Genomic DNA, 21,872 nt, shown 5'->3' on the forward strand with positions numbered 1-21,872 from the left:
TTTATTTCATACATCTTGTCCTGTACTTCCCCCCCCTCACGTCGCCCCCTGCTGGGGGGGGGGTTGGTCTATTTTGAGGTGGTCTTATCACAGCTGTTGCATCTGTGGTGGCAGGCAGCCTGTTCGAGCCCCTCCACGTTCTTTCTTTCCCCTCCCGGCCTTCGGTCCTGGTAAGACCTTTCCTTTGGCCCGCATGAACGTAGAATTAACCTTACGCACGCTGTGGTTTTAACATTCGGCTCTTGAGCAGTGCTTGTTTTGATGATGATTTGTCGTCGAGCTCAACGCGACGACCTTCCGACCCCTGCCGGCCGTAAAATCGAAAGATTTATGCTCCCTTTACCCGTTTTCCAAAGCAAATCAGTTTTTTTTTGTATGAGCAGGCAGCTGCCGCTGCCGCCGCTGCCTACCGTCAATAGCGTGGGTTTAGGAGGAAATAAATAAATGTCTTGCCCATATAAAGAGGGTCTTAAAATAGCCCGTGGCTCTGGAACAGGTGCCGTGCGCTCAACTTGTGAAAGCAGCGTGAAGGCTGCGCTAATTTTATGCACGTAAACATTCTCCGAGCGGGACTCTGTATTGCTTGTTTTCCTCCATTCCCCTTTTGAATACATAGAAGTGTCCGAACAATTTAGTATAAATTTACAAATGCACATGCAGGACTATTTTCTAATACAATCGATGAGCCACCAAATATTTGGTTGATGATTGTCTCTCAGCTACCCAAAACAAAGATGGAGTCCTGTCCAACGAACAGCAGCCACATAGAGAGCACCCAAGCTGTTTCTGCCGAAGAGCCTAACGCTGAACACACCAATGACCTGGCCAAGCAACTGGAAGACCTCATCAGCACCTACCAAGCTGAGGAGACTCCGGATGAGCAGGAAGAGGTGGAAGAGGTCCAGCCCAACACCCGACGGAGCGTGAAACTGGAGAAAAAGATGCTCAAAAACTTGGGTAGGATTTGTATGGGCAACAAGAACACATTTCAGTCCGTAAGACAAATGGAATACTTCTCATATTTTCTCTCCAAAGTTTGGTTGCTCAACCTTCAACTGTAAAAGATCGGGATTCAGATCCAACAATCCAAATTGTACTGACCGTGATGGAATTCATGCTAAATGTAAATCATCTGTTACCACTCAGGAAAGGACGCCATGCTCCTCATGCAAAGTCTCAACAAACTCGACACTCCAGAGAAGAAACTGGACGCTACCATCAAGAAGCACGCCGAGTTGGTGAGTGGATTTACTGGATCAGACTAATCCTGAGTTTAATCGGCTTGACGACATCTGGATTGGCTTGATGTGCCGTTTGTAGCTGGAAGAACACCGAAACGACCAGAAGCAGCTGAAGCTTCTGCAGAAGAAGCTTTTGCAGGTGATGAAGGAGAAGGACCAGCTACAGAGTGAGCACAGTCGCGCCGTTCTGGCTCGCAGCAAACTGGAGGGACTCTGTCGGGAACTACAGCGGCACAACAAGACCTTGAAGGTGCCTCTAATCTTCTTGACCAAAGTTTGACATGAGTGGATTGATCTGAAACACTCAGATGCTACCAAAGCGTAGCAATAGAGCAAACCCAACTCACGCAAATCCAAATTATGGTCGGTCGGTAGGAAGAGACGCTGCAGAGGTGTCGGGAGGACGACCTGAAGCGGAAGGAGATCACCACCCACTTCCAGGGAACCCTAACCGACATTCAAACCCAGATCGAGGAGCACAGCAACCGCAACACCAAACTGTGTCAGGAAAACAGCGCCCTAGCTGAAAAACTCAAGAACCTCATTACGCAGTACGACCAGCGCGAGGCGGTACGTACGCCGACCCCGTTTACTACCGTGTTATCACGCAAAGACGTTATTCTAGCTCTTTATTCCAGAACCTGGAGAAGGTGTTCAAGCACCGTGACCTGAAGGAGAAGCTTCTGGACACCAAACTGACACAGTCCAACATGTTGCTGAAGGAGGCTCAGGAAAAACACAAGCTGGAGCGGGAACTCGTACGTGGTCCCTTTTTCTTTTTTGCATTGTTTCCATACTGGCCGTTCTCAACCTTGAAAATATCCCAACAGCTGCTACAAAAAGCCGCAGAGTACAGGTCGCAAGCAAAATTCTTGAAGGAGACTGAGGTGGAATTGAAGGCGCAGGTATGATCACACCAGGAGGGGTGGAAATAACTTTTTTTTTTGTAATTAAATGTTTATTTTGTTTTTATTTTTTAATTTTATTTCATATTTATTTATATATTTATTTTAAATACTTGTTTGGTATTAGTTATTATTCGAATGTAACAGAAAAGTTTTTTTAAATTTTATATTTATATATTTATTTCATAAATACTTATTTTGTATGAGTTAATATTTGAATGTATCAAATAATTAGGATTTCCTCTCAAAATATTTCTCAAAAAAAAAGTCTCCAGTGTTAATTTTGTTGGAATTTTTTATTTTTGAAATGCTAACATTTGGTTTTGTATCCTCAGCTCGACATGTACTCCAAGAAGTTTGACGAGATCCAGGGCACCGTTTCAAAAAGTAACAGCGTCTACAGCAGCTTCAAACAGGACATGGATAAAGTACGACTGGCAGCCTTTGAAGGAAAACGGAGGAACGGCTATTTTTAGGCGCTTAACATGTTTGTTGTCTTCCAAGATGGCCAAGAAGATGAAGAAGCTGGAGAAGGAGTGTCAATCATGGAAGAGTCGCTTCGATGGTTGCAGCAAAAATCTTGTGGAGATGGTGGCGGATGTGAGGGGCCTTTTTTTTTTCTTCTTCTTCTTCCCTAATCAACTGATGTACCGTATGCGTGATTCTCATTATAGCTCAAACGAAGCGGCGGGAGGTGCCAGCCTCAAAATGAGATGATTTAGAAGGAGCGGGCCGGCCCACCAATAGCAAAAAATCACTTTAGAATTGATGCCCGTTGTAAATGACTGTGTGAAATGTGCTCTGCAGAAAACTGTGAGGGACAAGGAGCTGGAGCTCCTCAACATCAAGAACCAGAAATTGGAAAACCTTTGCAGGGCTTTGCAAACTGAGAGGAAAACTCTCTATGAGAAGGTTCAAGCAGCCGGAGATCACCCATCCGAGGAGACAAAGATTGAGACGCCTCAGAAGGAGACGCCGGAGGAACATGATGAGGACCCGACGAACCCCGTCGTGCCCGTCGCAACGTTGGAAAACCATCTGAGCCTCGAGCTGGCCAAACTGAAAGCTGAGCAGGCGCTGCTGAAGGAGATTACCGCCGACACCACGACACAAGGCGCCCCGGAAGCGGTGAAGAACCACACAGAGCAAAGCGACAAATCCCAAGAACATTTGGACCTGAAGCCTGTTGATTAACCCTTAAAATATTTTGCTTTATACTGTACATGTTATTTCTGTGGCAATAAAAAAAAAATATTTCGGTTTCCACCGAAGGTTCAGACACCAAGGCTGTTTTTGTTTTTTTAATCACTATGGAGACATGAGCTTGAATATACGCGCTGTCAGTGCTGTGTAAATTCACTTGACATGGGAGCGGTGGCTAAACAATGAGCAGGCCGAGGTGCAGACGCAGATAAGAGTCGCCATACAACCGGCACAGCTGCTCGTTTGAGCCATCAAAACCAACAAAGACGACGATAGCGTCACAAAGGTCCTTGTGACTTATACTAGCTCAGGTAAGGCGGGGAGTATAAAACAATAAGACCTGTCAATCATTAGTAGATCGATTAGCCGCTACCACCGTACGTCATTGCGTACTTGTGTGCACTGAGCGCCGACTTGCATCACCTCAAGACGGAACAATCGGATTTGGGAAATGAAAGTGGACTCTTCACATAAATCAGAAGCTAGTAGAAGACACAATAAGGTCAATTTGAAAGTCGTTTCCCTTCCAGGAAGAAACAGAAAGTAAACACAAGACTGATAATAAATCAGGACTTTGAGCTGTCCCAGACTGCTCCCGATAAATAACCATGGCAGACTTCAGTGATCTCATCGTGCAAATTGGAGACTATGGGTTTTTCCAGAAGAAACTCTTGGTGCTATGTTCCCTGCCGTCGATCCCCTTCACCTTTGTCCTGATGGGGGTACTTTTTCTTGGAAACACGCCCAATCACTGGTGCGCCATCCCGGAGGCCGAGCGACTCCAGGAGGAGTGCGGCTGGACGGAGGCGGAGGTGAGGGAAGTCACCATCCCTCGTTCAGAAGTGTCCTTGAGCCACTGCGACAGGTTTGACTTGAACTTGAGTCAGAATACTTGCGGTGACCTGGAGCAACTACTCTCGTCCGATGGGAACTCTGTGATACCTTGTGATGGCGGGTGGGCTTTCGATCAAAGCCATTCCACGATTGTTTCGGAGGTACTTGTCCCTGAATATTCTCGAAGTTTTCTACAAACAAATCTAGCAACTTTTCTTGGTGAGACTCTGACACCACTCCAGAACAGATGTTCCCCCTCGCCACGGTCAAACTGAAAGTACTTTGAATCTTTGATGTGTCTGAGACTTCAAGATTGAGTCCAAATCCGGAGGCACGCACCCCTCTAATCCAATCATCATCTGCCCCGCAGTTCTCGTTGGTGTGCGGGCGATCCTGGCTCGCCGATCTCAACCAAGTCACGATGGCATGCGGGCTATTCTTCGGTGCGTTCATCACTGGCTACATGTCCGACAGGTTGGACGTTTATTTTTGTAGAAATAATCCCGACAGATGAAACGTCATGATGTGTCCTTCTCGCAGGTTTGGCAGGAAGCCTTGTTTCATCGGCTTCATGATTTGCCTCGGCATTGCGGGCATTGGTATCGTGCTGTCACCGTGGTACCCGTTGCTTCTGGCATTTCGCTTCCTGCAAGGCTTTTTTGAAAAGGGGGCATGTACATCGTGCTACGTTCTGTGTACGTTCAAATGATTTTATTCCCTAAGTGGGATAGACGCAAAATCTTATTTTAACCAATCTCCAATTTGATCCAAAAACAGTGTTCGAGTTCTTCAGCTCAGAAAAGAAGAAATTTGTGTCCGTGGTGTGCCAGTCGTTCATCTCCATCGGCATGTTGATCCTGCCTGGCTTGGCTTACCTTGTGCCTTCCTGGAGGACCCTGCAACTTATCATGATACTTCCCTCGTTCCTCTTCATCCCATACTACTGGTAAGCATATTCACTTCAGTGCTATCTTCAAATTCAGAGGGAGGGTGTGTTTGCTCAGGATTGTTCCTGAATCCCCACGCTGGCTCTTCTCTCAGAAGAGGAACTCTGAGGCCATGAGGATTGTGTCCGATGTGGCCAAGTGCAACGGGAGAAGATTGCCGCAGAACTACCAAGAGGTATTTTGCGAGGTTTCAAAACATGTTCTGTGAAGGAAGTGGCCACGGAGATAAGAGTCTTACAGAGTGCCATCGGCAAGTTGCAAAAGAGATGGAGAAGCTTTCCAAAAGTATAGAAGTGTCCATCCATAACTTGTAATGAATTCAGCATTGACCCAATTTAAGAGTCTTGATCCAAATACGGTGGCACGTTTGATTCACTTCAGATGATTCCTCTGGAGAAGAAGAAACAACATCCTGTATCTTTTCTGGACTTGTTCAGGACACCCTTCATCAGGAGGATCACGCTCATTTTAATTTACGCCTGGCAAGTCAGTTTGAAGAACTTGGTAGTTGGACCTGATTCCTTCCCAGATTCAAGTATTTGCTTTGTCTGCAGGTTTTCCAGCAGTATTGTGTTCTACGGCCTGATTTTGAGCCTGGGGATCACGGGTGACGATCACTTTTTGGACTTCTTCATGTCTTCGGTGGTGGAGCTCCCCGCGGGCCTGATTTTCTACCTACTCGTGGACAGAATCGGCAGACGCTCCCTCCTGGCTGGGACCAATTTAATCGGAGGCCTCACCTGCCTGGCTGTGCCGTTCATTTCCTCAGGTAGGTTTGAGGTAACCTTTGCTGGGATATTCTTAATTTTTGGAATAGAACTTTTCTCTGCAGAGCTTTCCTGGTTGAAAAAAGCCGTGGCCTTCATTGGGAGGCTCGCCATTGCTACCACACTGATGACGCTCAATTTTGCCAACACGGAGCTATATCCCACCACCCTGAGGTAGGGAAGGGATGATTGTGGATGTTACTCATCAAGGTATGACTTGCATGTCCATGTCTCTCTTTGCATAGAAATCTGGGCACATGCGTGTGTTCATCGGCCTGTGACGCTGGCGTTATTGTGGCCCCGTTGCTGCTCTACAGGTTGGCCACCTTCTGGCAGGAGCTTCCCTTTTGTCTCTATGGTACAGTAGAACCTGATACCAGGTGCCATACATAAACCAATGAGGCACCACCAGAAATCCTCTTTGCCTTTTGGTTGTTGAAGGGGTTATGTCGGTAGTCACCAGCGGCTTGGTGACACTGTTGCCGGAGATGAAGGGAGTTGCTCTTCCCGAGACCATCGAGGACATGGAGACTCTAAGACGGTAGAATTTATTTACTGTTAATCTTCTTTGCCCTTACTGGAAGTTTGAATGCCAGATTTTCTTGATGTCTGGAGATGCCGGTTGTAACTTTGTGGCATCTTCAGGGTGTGGCTTTCACTCGAACCACCTCTTGTACCCGCTCATCCACTTTTGTGTCTTCTTGTAGAAAACAAAACCAATCCAAGGAGGAAAACGTCTCGATGACATGACAAGAAAACGGCGCCTCAAGAATATTTCTGCATCTTTCTGGATTTCAAACCCTCTTGGGATTTTGTTTATTACTTTGACAAATGAATTGCCAGGCTATTTTGGGAAAATTCTTGGCACTTGGGCAAACTCCTCCCAGAGAAATAGTCCAAATGAGCTTCGAAATGGCGAAGCTGTTTTGCCCATCTGACGTAACCCCTGCATCAAAGTTTGGCTGGGGTTGTGAGGGCCCAGTCATCTGTGCTTGGCACTTAATTTATTGTGTTTACGAGGCCTTTCCCTCCAGTGTTCTCAGAACAAATTAGGAGGTGCACAAGACATTGATGTATGACATCATGGTTACTTTCTCCTTGTGTCTATTTTAGAAGTACCGATAAAGTGTGAGATGAAGCCCAACATTTTTAGCATTTACTTTTTTTTCCTAAAAGCCAGACAACAATACCAGCGATTGTTGAAGTCTGTTTGTATACTGTATATCTAATTGATGCATGTTTTTGTTCAAGCTTTTGTCCCACTGAACGTTTCCCCAGAAAGGGCCAACAAAAGCTGCCCCACATACGTCGGGTCAACTGAATGGGACAACGTGTATGCATTAACTGCGTGAAGATCCCCGGTATGCGTGAGAAGTGGGTTCCCCATTATATATATAAAAAAATCATTTGAGGGCGACTGAGAAAACATTTGACAACGTGAGAGTCACGTGATGAAAACAAACTTCAGTGGAACATTAAACATGTTGAATTTCTGCTACTGTGATTTAAATTCTTGCTGGAGGACAGAAATGACTTCCCTAAGATGTACGATTATTGTACAATTAGGAAACTGTTTTCCCCGCACATAACGAAGCTTCACTGACCCATTAAATGAGGGCAGAGGGGGCTTGGAGAGGGGCTGTGAAGAGGGGGTGAAGTAGGCAATTATGTTAAGACCTTGCAGAGGGGGGCACGGACAGTTTAAAGCACAAGCAAAGGACGAGGACAGTTGGGGAAAGTTTGTCTCTCGATATCGGAAGTTATCTTGAGGTAACTTTTGTCAAAAATGCCCACTGAGGAAGAACGGGAAAAGCTGGCCCACGTCATCAGGCAGTGGAACAACAACAGACTGGACTTGTTTGAAATAAGCGAACCAGATGAAGTAAGTAAACTGCCAAGAACTGTGCTAGCGGCATGTTAGATTTGACAGTTTGGGATTAGAATTGGTAACAGAAGCTTTGTTGTTGTTAGAATCTGGTCTTTCAGGGTGTGATGCGTTTCTACTTAGAAGATCCTTCCGGGGGAAACGTCGCTACCAAGTGTCTGCGCTTTGGAAGCAACGCTTCCACCAGTGAGGTGGTTGAAACTTTAGCTGAGAAATTTCGGCCTGATATGAAAATGCTGAGCACTTCCCATTGCTTGTACGAGATCCATGGCAATAAGGGTGAGACACTGAGTGATAATCCAAAAGTGGCACCGCTCCGATACGACAACTTCTTGTTTCTCTGTGTGCAAAACAAGAACGTAGACTGGACCCAGATGAAAGACCTTTGGTGGTTCAATTAAACTGGAACTCAAACAACCGAGAAGGAAGATTCGTCCTCAAGCAAAGCAAGGAGACACCCGAGGTAGTATCCGCCTACTGCATCCTTCAAGGAATCATTTTTCTGAAATGTCAAACCATGTGATCAATAAAGGAGAGCTGTCACGACAAGGAAAAGGGGGGCGTCATCCAAACCTTCAAGAGGACACTGTCGAGAAAAGACAAGATAAACAAAAACAAAGTGTCTGACGAACCTGCTGGGGACCAGAACAGGTATAAAAAAACGACTGCAATTAAATTTTCGTGAAGACCCTTTTACTTCTTGAAACAAATATCCAGGGCAAGTGAAAACCTAGCAAAAGGCAGTCCAGAAACAGTCGAACAGTCCACGGGAAAGACAAGGCAAGGAGAGAGGCAGGCGGACACAAGTAAGTCATCTGTCTACAGGATGATAGCTTCGGGATATTTGACGTTGATTTAACGGTTGAACCTCACAGACAGTTCTAAGTTGGACTTCTTCGATCAACCTGGTTTACCACTTGGACTTCAACTCTGCGATCACTGTGAGTACAACTACAAGGTGATGGTGGTACTTGAAGTCTTCTAATACCCTTGTGACTTTCAGCTGAGGAGGCCTTCCTGATAGCGGTCATAAATTACGCCAATAGCGCCACGATTCCCTTCAAGCTCTCGCCAGCGTATGCCCTCTACGCCGCAGGCCGCTTTGCCCTGCGACGTCCGGAGGGGTCCGTTGGTGGAGTAACTTCCATGGCAGACAAAATGGTGGCTGTGACAAGCAAGGTCATTCAGGCAAGTCCAGGAACTGACTCAATAACCTTTGATACATTCCATGAAAGATGACCTGTACTATTCATCTTCAGAAGCAGCAGGATAACGTCGGAGCTCTCGCCTTTTGGACGGCTAACACTTCCGAGCTGCTAAACTTCTTCAAACACGACAAGGACCTCAGCAAGCTCACGCAGCAAAGTCAGCTGGATCTGTCCCACCTTGTCCACAAAGCTTACAGGTAAAGTGCTCACTTGTCTCCCCGCACAGATTTGAATCAAATCCATGTATTTAGTTTTGGTCTTTCTATCACCTTAGTCACCTGATTCGGTGTATACAGACTGAGCTCAGAAAGAATTTGCCAACCTTTTTGATTGATCCTGAGCAACACGGTCCTCTTCCTGCTGGGATAGGTAAAAACATGCTGCAGGCGACACATCACCAGACACAGTTACACGGCGCTTCAGGTTTTACTTCCGTGTTGTTATCGTTCCAGAGATGGTACTGAACACTTTGATGAACACCATGTCGCTGTTGCGACGCTACCAGGTCAACCCGGCCCTCGCCATTCAGCTCTTCTCCCAGCTTTTTCACTTTATCAGCACCTGGCTCTTCAACCGACTTATGAACCCTGACGCCAGCACCCCAGGCCTGCGCTCTCACTACTGGGGGGCGGCTCTCCGCCAAAGGTTGACCGGCATAGAGGCCTGGGCGGAGAGGCAGGGCCTGGAGCTGGCTGCAGACTGCCACCTGGGACACATCATCCAGGTCGGGTTTTGCTCCTCCTATATTTCATGGTTTAGCCTGAGAGTTGAAGTATTTCTTTCTTTTTAAAATCAGGCAACATCACTCCTAACCATGAATAAATACACCACGCAAGATGTGAATGAAATCCAGAGCACCTGTTTCAAGTTGAATTCACTGCAGCTGCGGGCTTTGTTAAGTGGATACTTTTATGCCCCCGATGAGCCTCACATCCCAGCGGTGAGGCAAAGCTGCAGCGTTCTGAATGAGCTGAAGCTATTTGATGCTCTTTTGTGGAAGTACAATAATTCTACTGGCCATAAAAGCCTGGATAAGATTCTCCTGGTCTGCGTGGAATCCTCCAGTCTGGATATGGTTTTCAGCTGTCCACAATCTTGCTGCAGGATTTGATCGATGACGTGGTCACGGCCGCAGAGGCCTTAGCCGACAACCTGATTCGGCAGGAAGGCCGAGACGTCCAGCTGGAGGAGAACCTTGACCTCCCCCTGCCCTTCCTGTTGCCAGATGGGGGATATTCCTGCGACAAAGTGAGAGGAATCCCTCCAGGCTTTCGGGAGTTTCTGGAGCCTATTTGCCAGAGAGGTACCAGACAAGTAAAGGTTTGAATTGTACAAAACAAAAGCATCACAGTTGTGTGCCGCTTCTTTCGTAGGTCTCTGCTATCTAAGCTCCCAGCAAAACCCGAAAGGTGATTGGACCATCTTCTTTGCTGGACCAGGAACTCCATTCTTGGTATATATTACACAAGACATCAATCTGACTAATAATTAGTGTGCCTTTAATGAACCTGGCCATTGGAGACGTCCTTGCGAGTGTTCCTATTTTGAATTAAACTGTATGACTCATTCAATTCATTTTCTTTCTCATCATGAGGACAACCAGAGTCCGCCAGAAACCGTTTCAGTCACCCTGAAGAAACCACTCAACAGTGGCATGGGGATCAGCATTGTGGCTGCCAAGGTAACCGTGGCAACCCTGACAAAAACATGTTCTCACAAATGGCCCCTGCACATACACAACTGCTATCTTGCCAAACGTCTGATCTGATTAGCATCCTCGTTGTAATTATGCCTCAGGGAGCAGGCCAAGACCACCTTGGGATTTACATCAAGTCGATTGTCAAGGGTGGACCGGCCGAGATGGTGGGTTCACACAAACCCAAGTCAGTCCATGGAAGGGAAGGGCTGACATTTCTGAAATGTTTCTAATTTTTACAGAATGGTCTGTTGACGACAGGCGACCAGCTGCTCAGCGTGGACGGTCAAAGCTTGCTCGGCCTCAGCCAGGAAAGGTAGCTCCAGCTGACCCCAAAACCCTCTGAAGTTCCAGGAACCTTTTCCGCATTTTGAGCTTTTGTCTGGTTTAGGGCGGCAGCGCTCATGATGGAAACCGGCCCAATTGTGACCTTAAGAGTGGCTAAGTTTGGCGCTAGCTTCCATGGCCTCAGCGCTCTGCTGGGCGATCCTACCCCCGCTCGTACTGCAGGTGAAAACCATCAACCAAAATGAAATTGTTTGAAAATTCTGAAGACCACTTTCTGTCCTTGAAGGAAGTGATAACAGTCAGGTTGCAGCTAACTGGAAGGAAATCCCTCTCTACGTTGTTGAAGATCCGGCTCAACTGGAGCATAAGGGGGTTCGGCATGGCCGCGGGGGGACAAAGAAAGATCAGATCATGCAGAACAGGCAATTTTATCGCTCCAACCCCAACATGGCCGGTGGGTGACGTCCATTCTGATATTGCCATGCGTGTGAAATACGCTTAAGGGGATGTCACATGAACTGTGATATTTTTAGTATTTGATTTATTTTTCTCCCGAATTATGACAGATTTTGCCCTTGAGGATGGCGATGAGCTCGCTAAGCGAGATGTGCGAGGGAACAAGTCAGTTTCCAACCTTTGCAGTGATGTATGATTTGTTTTTCCCGACTTAACTAAAAATGCGGTCAGCACGGATGGTTTCTGGATGTCAAGCAAGGTCACCCTTTTGTCTGTTGTTAGACTTTTCATCCAGAATATTTGACGCTTCCGACCCCGAAATCTCAGGACAAGAACGCATCTGCATCCAGTCGACCGCAGCAAATGTTTCGGGTGTCTTTAGGGCCTTTGGGAGGACAGAATGCTGTTAACAAGAGGACCTTCATGGTAATATTTCAGCATGTCCATCTTGCTTTCGTTTTTAGAACAACTTCAAATGCGTTGATGCTAATGTACTGAAAAATCACAATCTATGCTTTGTGTTGTCATAAAATGAAGGCCTCAAATAAAAATAGTGTCTTCTCTTCCTCTCTCCAGCGTCAAGCTCTTTCACAGGAGAACTTGTGCGTGGACACAGGGGGCCCCCTGCTGGATAAAAATCAAATCATCTGGCAAGGCAGAAGCTCCAAAGGCTACCACTCGCACCTACCTAGTCACTCGAGCTTCTCCACCCAAAACATCCTCGCTGACAACTGCTGCCCGGTCAAAGGGCATCAAGGAACCCGCGCAGGGGTCTGGAGGACCCCTTTTTCACAACAGCCCATTCCGACGCCTTCCGTCCAGCCGATACGCATCGACATCCCTGTGACCAGGCCGGGCATTTCTCACGCCATTCCTCCACTTACCACATTCCAGCATCGTTCCTGTCTAGCGCCGTTGAGGTCCAGTCAAAGCCTCCAAATAAACGGACACTTGACCCAAAGGTGTCCGAAACCTCCCGTCAACTACACTTTCCCCATTCCTGCTGATAAGAAGCTACCTCCACCCTCGCGACTATCCCACCAACATACGGCAAAACCACAAGTGAGCATCACTCCTACAAAGCACGTTTCCTTCCAAGAACCACTGAGCCAGCAGAAGCAGAGCAAATGTCCGGTGGAGCCTAAAGACCTGCGGAAACTGAATGAGATGACCAAACTGGACGAGGTCGAGGTCCTGGAGCAGGAGGTAAGGGCGCTTCAGGCCAAGGGCGAACTCAGCGCCAAGGAGAGCGAGCGACTTGGCAACCTGAGCCTGGAGTGGCAGTTTCAGAAGAGGCTGCGAGAGATCCGGCAACAGGGAGAGGATGAGGACGACGAGGACTTGGATATGATGGTGGTGATACAAGAGCTGGAGAAAAGAGCTCAGGTAAGCGCTTTCAACGAGGAACAGCTATTGTTTGTGGCCTTTTTTCAAAGAAACAAGAAGGTGATACGTTTTGTCTCCTAGAAAAAGAAAAGCCCACCAGGGAATACAAACATTTTGAAAGCACAGCCCAAAGGTCTTGCCAACCCAAAAGATGAGAAAACAGGTACTTACTTCATTGGAGGAAAATCGACTTGGCTGATGAATTCATTGGGAAAACATTTTGCTTACTTTTCACTCCATATTTTATTGTCCTTTCGATTTTCGGCAGATAACAGATCAAGCGGACGGCGACAAGAATCAGCGATGTTTCCAGAGTAAGAAAAACTAGTCATTATTGTTTTGTATTTGCGGAAATCGATAGTTTCTCCTGTTTGCAAGGAGTCCCTGAGAACTTCATTGTTTTGCTCCCCATAATGAAATAACATATAAAGTTAAAAAATAAATTGATCCACAGGTGTCGGGAAGACAAGGCAAGGAGGTTGTCGGCTCCCGAGAAGCTACCGTTCAAGGAGCGTCAGCGTCTGTTTTCTCTGACACCCAGTGCGTAAATGAAGGTTTAAGCTTTGCTAGTTTAAAAAAAAAAAAAAGGCCGTACAGTTATGTCAATACAAGTTTAGGCTTAGACCCATAAAGCATGTCAGACTTTTACTATGGTACTACAATTGATCTTATTATGCATCAATGTCACTCTATTTTTTTTTGTTTGATCACATTTAAAGTTTTGTTTGTGTCCTTTAAAAAAAAAATAAAGTTATTTCATTAGTGTTCATTTCTGATCCCGTTCTCCCAACACATTTATGATTCACCTATACATTGATTTTTTTTAACCTATCGTATTTTATGATAATGCAACACCATCTTCTGGCATCTCAAAGCAATTATAAATAGTTTTAGGGAGGGTATCAGTTATGTGATAATTTTCTCACTTTTTTTTCTCATTTAATGCGTTGATAAAACTGTACCACAGCCTTCTCTTGGTCTTTGGTTTCGATGGAGCCCTTGCGCAGTCGGCGGATCTCGTTAATGGCGTCGATGCCGGACATTTTTCTTGTCTTGACCAGGTAGCAGGCCAGCATGGTGCCTGTTCTTCCGTGGCCGTGCATGCAGTGGACGGCCACGCCCTAGAAGAAGGGGGTACAAGTGTCACTATAGCCAAATCAAATATGGCCTTATAAACTGGACCCCTGGACCTTTCTGGAGTCTCATACCTCTCCTTTGGTGTTGGCCTCCTCCACAATGGCGAGGAATCTATCAATCTGAGACTGCGAGGGTGGTGTGAAGTCAACAATCTTGATGTGATGGAGCTGCAGTTTAGGACACGTGTCATAATTGGGGGGTTTGTGCTCGCACAGGCACACCAGGTGTTGGATGCCATGGTCCAGAAGATACTGGTACTGCGCCGTCATCCGGGGAAAGGCCAGTCCAGCTACTTTGCCCGGGTCGACCCATGAGAAATTATTTGGTGGAGTGGAACCCATTCTGAGAAGAAAGGAAGTATTAATTGAGGACCATAATTTCACTCTGCCCCATTTGTAGGTTGCAAATTATAGTTGTTATTTAAACAAACTGTCAAAGTGAGACTTATTGTACAGTACTCACCAATTCATTGATTTTTACGTGTATAGTTATTAGCTGAAAAATGTGGATATGTACTCTTTCGGAAACGCCCTATTAGAGAATAAAATTACTTTTTAATGGAATAGTGGAATACAAGTAGCAAGAAACTACATACATGTAAGGGAAGGAACTTTGGGTAAACTTAGCATAAATCACTGCGGACCCACATTAACGACGCCGATTCAAGCAAGATGACATACTGGACCAGTACAGTAGCATACAAACATTTTAGCTAGACTGGAAATCCTCTTGCGAGAAATCAAGTTGAGTTGAGTTCAGTTAGCCGAGCTGAGAAACTCGGAAGACATAAACGTAATAATGCTACATGCTAATACGATGGCTAACGGCAGGTGTCGAATGTATGACAATCATAGACGTACAAATAATGACGTACATTTACCGTTATTTAGTGGAGGAAAGGGCGAATGAAAACTTGGCGGCGTCCTCGCGTCCCAAAGGAAATGTGCGAGCACCGAAAAAGACTTTCGGTGTCGACCTCCGCCGCTCGTTACATAACGCTTGTTAAGGGTTGAAGTACAGCATAATGAAGCCGACCAACCCACCCAAATCACGGACCATTTGTTTTTAATGTTTATTAAACTTATCTTCCGCTTGTGCTTACAACTGTCAGGATGGCCGAGCGGTCTAAGGCGCTGCGTTCAGGTCGCAGTCTCCCCTGGAGGCGTGGGTTCGAATCCCACTTCTGACAGCAACATTTTTTTATTTTATTTATTTATTTTTTGTTACTTCTTATGTGTGTAAGATTTATGCCTAAATAATGTATTTTATAGAATCTAAAGCACTGTGTACCCGTTCAACAACAAGAATACTGTGAATAATGGGCTAATATGTATTAAACTGATCAGAGATCAGTTCTTGTGCCTACAGGCGCTTACTTTTTTCACATCACCACAGGTCCTCGTCGATTAATGTGTGTTGGTTAACTGTAGATTTAATTTATTTAAAGAAAAAAACGTAAAGAAAAACATTGTTGGTTATCCATAATTGAATTTTTGTCATTTCTCCAATCAGCCACCAGAGGGCGTCCAAATTCTTTTTGTACTGAGAGTTGGCCTTGTAGTTTTATATGCAGTCAAGAAAGGAAGCAGAAGGCGACCATAGTTTACAGCACATCACAGTTTTACTCGCGTATCGTTTTGTTTTTGTACAAAGAGTAGAAAGAAGATTTGAGTGACGGGAAAGGAGACAGACTTGATCACATTGTCGTTAAACAGAACGTCTCGTAGACAGAATTTGTTTTTTTCCCCATAAACTTACTCAGCACTGTATGTCGAGAAGAAAACCACACCATTGAGTGTTCCAAAACATCCCACTGAAAAGTTGTCACTAACTTTATGGATATTTAAAAAAAATGAAATAAAAAAGAAACCACACAGAGATATAGAAAGCTATATCCAGGTAAGAGGAACCACTTAAATCATAGTTTCAACTGTCAGGTGGCATCTAGCGGAGGGAGAGAACTTTAGTTTGCAGTCCTACTGTGTGCTAGTGAAGCACACACACACACACACACACACACACGCCTCGAAAAACGACAAAAAGTTAACTAGATTTGTACATGATGTCACAGCCTGAAGGGTCGTCCATCATCACTCCGTTAGCATCATCATCATCATCATCAAAGCACCGACCCTCAACATGCTTCCCATCCACGGATGAGATTCCTAAAGATTTCTACATCTTCCCTCCTGCTCCAACGTCCGCGTTCCAAACTTTGCCGCACATGGCGTTGGTGGCGTCACCATTTTATTTGTATTTTTTTTTTTACAAGATGGCGCAGAAGAACTTCTTCTCCCGGAAGGGGTTCTCTGAGGCGGGAACTGGCGAGAGCAGCGGGTCCTCTTTGGCGTGCGCTTCGCAGTAGGACATCAAGTCTGCTGCTGCTTTCGACACCTAACATCACAAAGGTCATATTGAAATAAAAACGGGTTCAGAAATAACTATTTTGGTCTAATGTTGGGTGTAATTCCTTTATTGACCACTAGATGGTGCAGATTTGAAAACAATTGTTTTTCATCACTTCGCTCACCTTTATCCTGTCGATGTTGGCCTCCATCTTGAGCTGCTCTACCAGCTTCCTGGCTTGTGCGATGCTGGCCGTGTTATTGCTCGCCATGGGCACGTCTGCATGGGACAGAACGTCGTCACGTCAGCGGACCGCCGTACGTTGTCACGCACAAGCGCGGTATTATCGAGCACATGCGGCCATTTTATTTATGGCCTCAGTTGCTAGGCAGCTGGTGGCGGTGGGCTGAGGGTGAGTGAGGTGGGGGCACTGCTTTGTCCACAGCACCATTTCAAATCATTGGAAGTAAGGCCAGAAGTACTGTACGTAAAGCCTGGTTCTGCACATATTTTATAAACGTGACAAAATAAATACTATTCATGGTTTTCTATTTATGATATCACTGTCACATAATCGATGAATCTGAGTGCGTCCACTTTTGCAACTCTTGAATGAAAATGGGGTCGAGGTTTACTTCCCGAGCATGGCTGACGAGTCAAAGTCATCTTTTGTATCGAGGTCATTGTTTCACGGCTCGGGGGAGGCATTGAAAAGGGGCCAGTGGATCGCTAGCGCGTTGCGCTTTCAGGTTTCTGGGGTGTCGGCACAAAATTAGCACTTTGTTTTTCTTGTCAGCGTTAAAAAGTGAAAATGGCTAAAATGACCCTAAGATGGCCGCTTCAAATCAAAATGGCCGACTTCCTGTGTTGTTTTTTTGTCATGGCTACTTATTTCTATTCTTGGTGGACATGCCCTCAAATTTCATAACTGAAAATGACTTTGCGTGCTGTAATACATCTGCTAAGCACTATTTCTGTGATTTGAAAGGATGTTGCAACGATAATTGGTGGGAAAGCATAATGCGTCACATGACCATGTGTGTGTATGCGCAATAAAAGGTCACGCGACATCATAAAGGCAGAAAATGGAAAACAGGCGGTCAATTCATGGTCAGCTGCCTCGTCTCGAGCCACCGATCATCGTAGCTGCCCTAACATTGTCGTCTTTACCTGGTCTGCTTCCACCGCCTCACTCCGCCTCAGTGTCTGCAGCTCAAGTCAGCGAGTTGAGCTCGGCCCACTCTGCATGAAAGACAAACAGAAAAATTTGTCACTGCATCCAAAAAATCTGGAAACTTCTTCCAAACACATTGCCATTTTTGCTTTATGTGCTTATGTTCATTTGGAAGTCCCTCATGATAATGCCCTCAAATTTGAACCAGGCCTTAGTGGCCCACGTGCTTTCTTTCGGTCGCCCATCCCGGGTTTAAGTGGCTCATCATCCTTTTGCCTTGCATCGACTGCGTCATTGTCCGCGGACACGTGACGCTCGCTGTCTGCTGCTTCTGATAAATGGACCAATTACTCCGCATGAGCAGATCTGCAGAGGAAGGGAATTCCGGCTGTCGTAAATCCCGCACTGATGCGGCACGGCAGAAAAGCATACATTAACAAAAAAAAAGAGAGAGAGAAAGAGAGAGAGAGAGGGAAAACATCGCCAAAAGCTCCAAACAGCAAAATAAACTTTACTCAGCGATCGTGAGGTGTGCATGTAAAGTGCAGCACTTAGCATCTTTGACACAACGTTGACACAGCAAACAAATGGCGGTAGTCACGTGAGCCCCAACTAGTGTTAACCCCGCAGGGAGCGGCCTCAACCACCTTTCGGAAATGTCGGCCATCTTGTTTCTGGGACCGCTCATTCATATTTGCTACTGATATTCCCATACGCTATTCCTGCTAGCTGGTTAGCCGCTAATGAGCGAGCGCTATTGCGTGGGTCAGCGTCACACACATGAGACTTCCCGCTTAGGAAAATGTAATTGCGAGCCCCATGGAGACTGACAGTCTGTTACTCTGATAGCTAAGTTCATCTAGCAACCCCCACCCTCCTTCTCAAGCTAATTAGCTTGACTATATTTATTTTTCTTCCAGTGTCAACGAGAAAGAAAGACCGCCAGGCAGGGAGGGAGTGTCCTGTCGTCATGAAGCCCGAGGGTGCGTGGTAATTAAACACGTGGCTCCGGCCCTGGAATCTGGACCCTGGTGGTGGAAGAGTGATTAAGTCGCAGGGTCTACAGAGAGTCATCTTTAAAAATGTTGGAAAAATTGAGATGTTTCATAAAAAATGCCACATTTGGGGCCAGAAATGCTCAATTGAAAAATATTTTTTTTAGCATAACGTAGTTCTTTTTGCTAACTGTCGATCGGGACAAATGAGGGAGAAGATTTAAAGGACCTAGCATGTCATTATAACGTCACATAAGCATCGTCTGTCCTCCATAAACCAGGAAGTAATTCCAGATTTTTTTTTTTACCCTAAAGTAAAACAAGACTCTCCACTTTCTCCCACTGACTGCCTCACAGTCGGCCCACGGCCACCCGTCATCATTCCATTAGCCCGGACATCTGCGACACCCTCAGCATGACACCCTCAGTGTGTATGTGTGTGTGTGTGTTTTAGGGGTTAATCTAAGCCCCAGAAGAATAGGTGGGGTGGCCCAGGAAATGATGCATCTACTAGGATGAGGAGGCAGCAGCTTATTGCTCCAGGGAGCGCAAGTGTGCTCTCTTATGTTCAGCAGATCAAACGCCGGTACCCCGCTACGTCTTCTCTGTTGGATTCAAGCGGCAACAACCAATCAAGAACAATCCTACTGGGGTGAAATGTTGATAAAAAAAAAATCCACTCCCGCTCCAAAAGAGTTAAAACCTTGAAATTGTGCATTACGTAATAGCACAGCGGGTTAGTGGGGTAGAAACAATGCAGAAGAGAAGCGACTACAAAGATCTAATCCAAGGCATATTTTTTAAGGTGGCAAACCAGCTGATTTTGAGGAACCACTTGCGGTTCCGGGTTAAGACTTTTGCAAGTGTGTGTCTGCGGGTAGATTGGAGATAAACATACGTCTCCTCTGGAACCGATCAAGCAGCCAAGAATAACAGTGTCCGACTGCTGGGCTGTTAACAATATGACAAACATCCGGCCTTGTTTGGATTGGACAGAGAGTGCAGCTTTGCCGAGACTCCCGAGTCCTCAAAGAGATCTTTCTCTTTAAAGCTTTAGCAGAACAGATGGTCCAGAACAACAGAGATGCCAATTTGTGTGATGACAAACCTTTAGACTTCAAACCTAGTAAGAAAATTAAAGACCAAGGTTGGTCGGCATCTTCGTTGCGCAACTTTTTTTGTGGATTTGACTGCATGGAATTGCAATCCCTGAAGAACCAAAAAAAAAACCTACTGACATGGACCTTACCTTCACAACACCACTTGAAACAGTTCCAGAAACTCGAAGCAACATCCAAGATTTTTATCTGTTGACTCCTCGAGATCTTGTCCTGAAATAGTAAAAAATATCTGAGGTGACAGGAACTAATCCAGGACAATTTTGCAGATTGGACTACTTTAAGACCTGGATATGATCTGATCTTTTTGTCAATAAGGATAACCAAAATGTGGTTGGTTGGTTCTTGTGCTAAAAGATCATTTGACAGATTAACTTCCATAAGATCTTTGTAGATCTTTAGATTGTGAACTCGAGCTCGCTGTGCACCCAAAAGCAAAAACTAACACTTGTCAGGAGCAAACAAGTGCCAAAAAAGGTCGGCGCCTTTAGCTCAACGTCATCCTCGAGGCCGTTTCTCGGCTTTTTCTCTTTAAACACGGATGGCAGGCGCACAAACTAGCAGCTCATCCAGAGGGATCGTCAATTCCCAAAACAATTCCCCTCGTCATCCTGACCTTGTTTGTCGCTCCGATGTTTTGCAACACTTGTTAACCTCGGCTGTTTTGTCTTGGTGGCGGCCTCCAAAGACTAAATGCTAAACAGGGCCCCGCCGATACGCTACACAAAGACCTCGAAAGGTTTGGCAAAAACCACAACAATTCCTTTTGTGCTGCGTACAATTTATTCGAGTATGCTTGATGAAAAAAACGGACCCTCCCCCTCACCCCCCCCCTTTCTCCTCTGACCACGACATGACGCTCGAGGAAGGAAAATGGTCGGGAATGATCGGAGCTCACCCCCCCTTTTTTTGATCCTTGAATTTCATCCGGCAGAGTGAATTATTTTTTTTCCCTTCTAGCGAGGCGTGAGTAGGGGGGGGGGGATCCCTGATGTAAACCCAGCAGCAGCATCACAATCAATCAAACAAGCGCACACACACCCCACGGTAGCCACCATATTGAAAAAGATGATTTGAAAACAGACCTTGTTGAATACCCGACGCGGAGTCAAAACACATCCAGTCGGCTGACATCCACGCTGTCCTGCTCTTCCTCTTCTCTCTCCCTGGCTGAGATCCTCCCTGCCTCCCTCTCCTTGCCTGCCGCTCCCACAGTCTCCACCCTCCAGCCAGGCTGCAAGAAGGTACCCCCCTCCTCCTCCTCCTCTTCCTCCCCTCTCTATTCTCTCTCTCTCCGTCTGTTATCATCGGCACGCTCTGTCCATCCTGACATCAGTCACGCCAATGAAATATTAGTCGGATCCCCCACCCGATGACTTATAACCACCTTTGTAATAAATATCGGAACAAGCAAGAAATAGCCGGGGATACTTCATTTTTGGAATCGAAGAATCTTTTAGGCCATTTTTTTTTTTAAATGACAGTAATGTAAAGGGAATTTTAAATGTATGTTTTGCATTACTCGTGTTTTTTTTATTTTCTATTTTAAGCAGTTTAGTTTACAATACTGCTAGTTCACCACTGCTGGGTGTTAGCTTGGCATGCTAAGAACCTGTTTTTCAACAAAGCGGATCCAAGAATGAAATAAATGAATGGATTTCAATTAACATATAACGGACAGAAGTTATATGCAAATTTTTAATATTCGCAGACTGACCTGGTCCTTAACCCGCAAATGGCGGGAACCCACTGTACGTACAATTGTACTTTATATAAGATATATTGGCCTCTCTCTCCCCTGGCGCTGTGCACAGCTGTACACGAAATCAGTCATGCTCCATCCAGGGCTGTCGCCATGGCAACACAGAAAGGGAAATCCATTCTCTGAATCTCCCAGAGTCGTCACCGACGACAACACAAGCCCACTACCACCACCCCCTACTCTTTTGTCTACTTGAATTAGCCGGAGCTGGTTTTGTGAGGTTTTCACATCCAAAAGCGGCCTTTCTTAGCCCCTTCAAATGCAATTAGTTCATTAGGATTGGACTGTACGGCGTGTGTGTGTAGTGGTAGTATTAGGTGACTGTGCGATTGTGCAGCATGGCTAAATCCCACGAGGCATTGGGGTAGGGCAGCAGCTGCCTCCATGGATGGATGGATGGATTGGTGGGGGCGTTAGGGGGGGTCCAGATGGTCACAAATCACAAATGATGAAATCTTAGCATCCTCCCCTCTCCAATAACCACGTGACTACCCATCATTTTTTTGGGTTTGACAATTTTAACA

General features: G+C 45.9%; 5 protein-coding genes and 1 non-coding gene across 12 annotated transcripts; 4 read left to right on the forward strand and 2 right to left on the reverse strand.

Annotated features, from left to right (window-relative positions):
- The first annotated feature begins 104 nt into the window (after positions 1 to 104).
- txlnbb (taxilin beta b) lies at positions 105 to 3,431 on the forward strand. Its single transcript, XM_088400433.1, has 10 exons — positions 105 to 170; positions 720 to 957; positions 1,147 to 1,238; positions 1,321 to 1,491; positions 1,617 to 1,811; positions 1,880 to 1,999; positions 2,072 to 2,146; positions 2,482 to 2,574; positions 2,651 to 2,746; positions 2,954 to 3,431. Exons 2-10 carry the CDS (start codon positions 735 to 737, stop codon positions 3,338 to 3,340), a joined length of 1,452 nt encoding a protein of 483 aa, XP_088256559.1. The 5' UTR covers positions 105 to 170; positions 720 to 734; the 3' UTR covers positions 3,341 to 3,431.
- Positions 3,432 to 3,743: 312 nt separating this feature from the next.
- Positions 3,744 to 7,121, forward strand: slc22a3 (solute carrier family 22 member 3). 2 transcript variants are annotated; one of them, XM_088400424.1, is made up of 10 exons: positions 3,744 to 4,344; positions 4,554 to 4,657; positions 4,724 to 4,878; positions 4,961 to 5,129; positions 5,188 to 5,305; positions 5,512 to 5,899; positions 5,963 to 6,071; positions 6,143 to 6,255; positions 6,339 to 6,438; positions 6,605 to 7,121. In XM_088400424.1, the coding sequence occupies exons 1-10, from the start codon at positions 3,958 to 3,960 to the stop codon at positions 6,645 to 6,647; spliced, it is 1,686 nt and encodes a 561-aa protein (XP_088256550.1). In that variant the 5' UTR covers positions 3,744 to 3,957; the 3' UTR covers positions 6,648 to 7,121. The 2 variants fall into 2 exon arrangements, with proteins under 2 accessions (XP_088256550.1, XP_088256548.1); XM_088400422.1 differs by having other exon boundaries at positions 5,512 to 6,071.
- Positions 7,122 to 7,572: 451 nt separating this feature from the next.
- On the forward strand, positions 7,573 to 13,649 carry afdnb (afadin, adherens junction formation factor b). The gene is made up of 24 exons (XM_088400458.1): positions 7,573 to 7,779; positions 7,869 to 8,061; positions 8,139 to 8,245; positions 8,315 to 8,433; positions 8,500 to 8,588; positions 8,658 to 8,723; positions 8,786 to 8,970; positions 9,042 to 9,187; positions 9,265 to 9,359; positions 9,443 to 9,714; positions 9,787 to 9,930; positions 10,095 to 10,293; positions 10,364 to 10,443; positions 10,585 to 10,671; positions 10,788 to 10,853; positions 10,929 to 11,002; positions 11,078 to 11,196; positions 11,261 to 11,428; positions 11,541 to 11,620; positions 11,713 to 11,856; positions 12,007 to 12,816; positions 12,898 to 12,979; positions 13,085 to 13,130; positions 13,271 to 13,649. The coding sequence occupies exons 1-24, from the start codon at positions 7,684 to 7,686 to the stop codon at positions 13,362 to 13,364; spliced, it is 3,561 nt and encodes a 1,186-aa protein (XP_088256584.1). The 5' UTR covers positions 7,573 to 7,683; the 3' UTR covers positions 13,365 to 13,649.
- On the reverse strand, positions 13,387 to 14,990 carry dusp23b (dual specificity phosphatase 23b). 5 transcript variants are annotated; one of them, XM_088400453.1, is made up of 3 exons: positions 14,834 to 14,990; positions 14,025 to 14,295; positions 13,387 to 13,937 (listed from the first exon to the last, which is right to left on the reverse strand). In XM_088400453.1, the coding sequence occupies exons 2-3, from the start codon at positions 14,292 to 14,294 to the stop codon at positions 13,752 to 13,754; spliced, it is 456 nt and encodes a 151-aa protein (XP_088256579.1). In that variant the 5' UTR covers position 14,295; positions 14,834 to 14,990; the 3' UTR covers positions 13,387 to 13,751. The 5 variants fall into 5 exon arrangements, with proteins under 5 accessions (XP_088256579.1, XP_088256580.1, XP_088256582.1 ...); XM_088400454.1 differs by having other exon boundaries at positions 14,828 to 14,986; XM_088400456.1 differs by lacking the exon at positions 14,834 to 14,990 and adding an exon at positions 14,659 to 14,790.
- A 69-nt stretch (positions 14,991 to 15,059) lies between these two features.
- Positions 15,060 to 15,142, forward strand: trnal-cag (transfer RNA leucine (anticodon CAG)). Its single transcript has one exon. It is a non-coding gene; the product is annotated as a tRNA-Leu (tRNA).
- Positions 15,143 to 15,552: 410 nt separating this feature from the next.
- Positions 15,553 to 20,825, reverse strand: gng2 (guanine nucleotide binding protein (G protein), gamma 2). 2 transcript variants are annotated; one of them, XM_088401324.1, is made up of 5 exons: positions 20,672 to 20,825; positions 19,718 to 19,799; positions 17,470 to 17,541; positions 16,484 to 16,578; positions 15,553 to 16,347 (listed from the first exon to the last, which is right to left on the reverse strand). In XM_088401324.1, the coding sequence occupies exons 4-5, from the start codon at positions 16,568 to 16,570 to the stop codon at positions 16,219 to 16,221; spliced, it is 216 nt and encodes a 71-aa protein (XP_088257450.1). In that variant the 5' UTR covers positions 16,571 to 16,578; positions 17,470 to 17,541; positions 19,718 to 19,799; positions 20,672 to 20,825; the 3' UTR covers positions 15,553 to 16,218. The 2 variants fall into 2 exon arrangements, with proteins under 2 accessions (XP_088257450.1, XP_088257451.1); XM_088401325.1 differs by lacking the exon at positions 20,672 to 20,825 and adding an exon at positions 20,203 to 20,358.
- Between the last annotated feature and the right edge of the window lie 1,047 nt (positions 20,826 to 21,872).

The sequence above is a fragment of the Syngnathus floridae genome, chromosome 16 (genome assembly GCF_059516105.1).
Source record: "Syngnathus floridae isolate MCC-2025c chromosome 16, RoL_Sflo_1.0, whole genome shotgun sequence".
NCBI lineage: Eukaryota > Metazoa > Chordata > Actinopteri > Syngnathiformes > Syngnathidae > Syngnathus > Syngnathus floridae.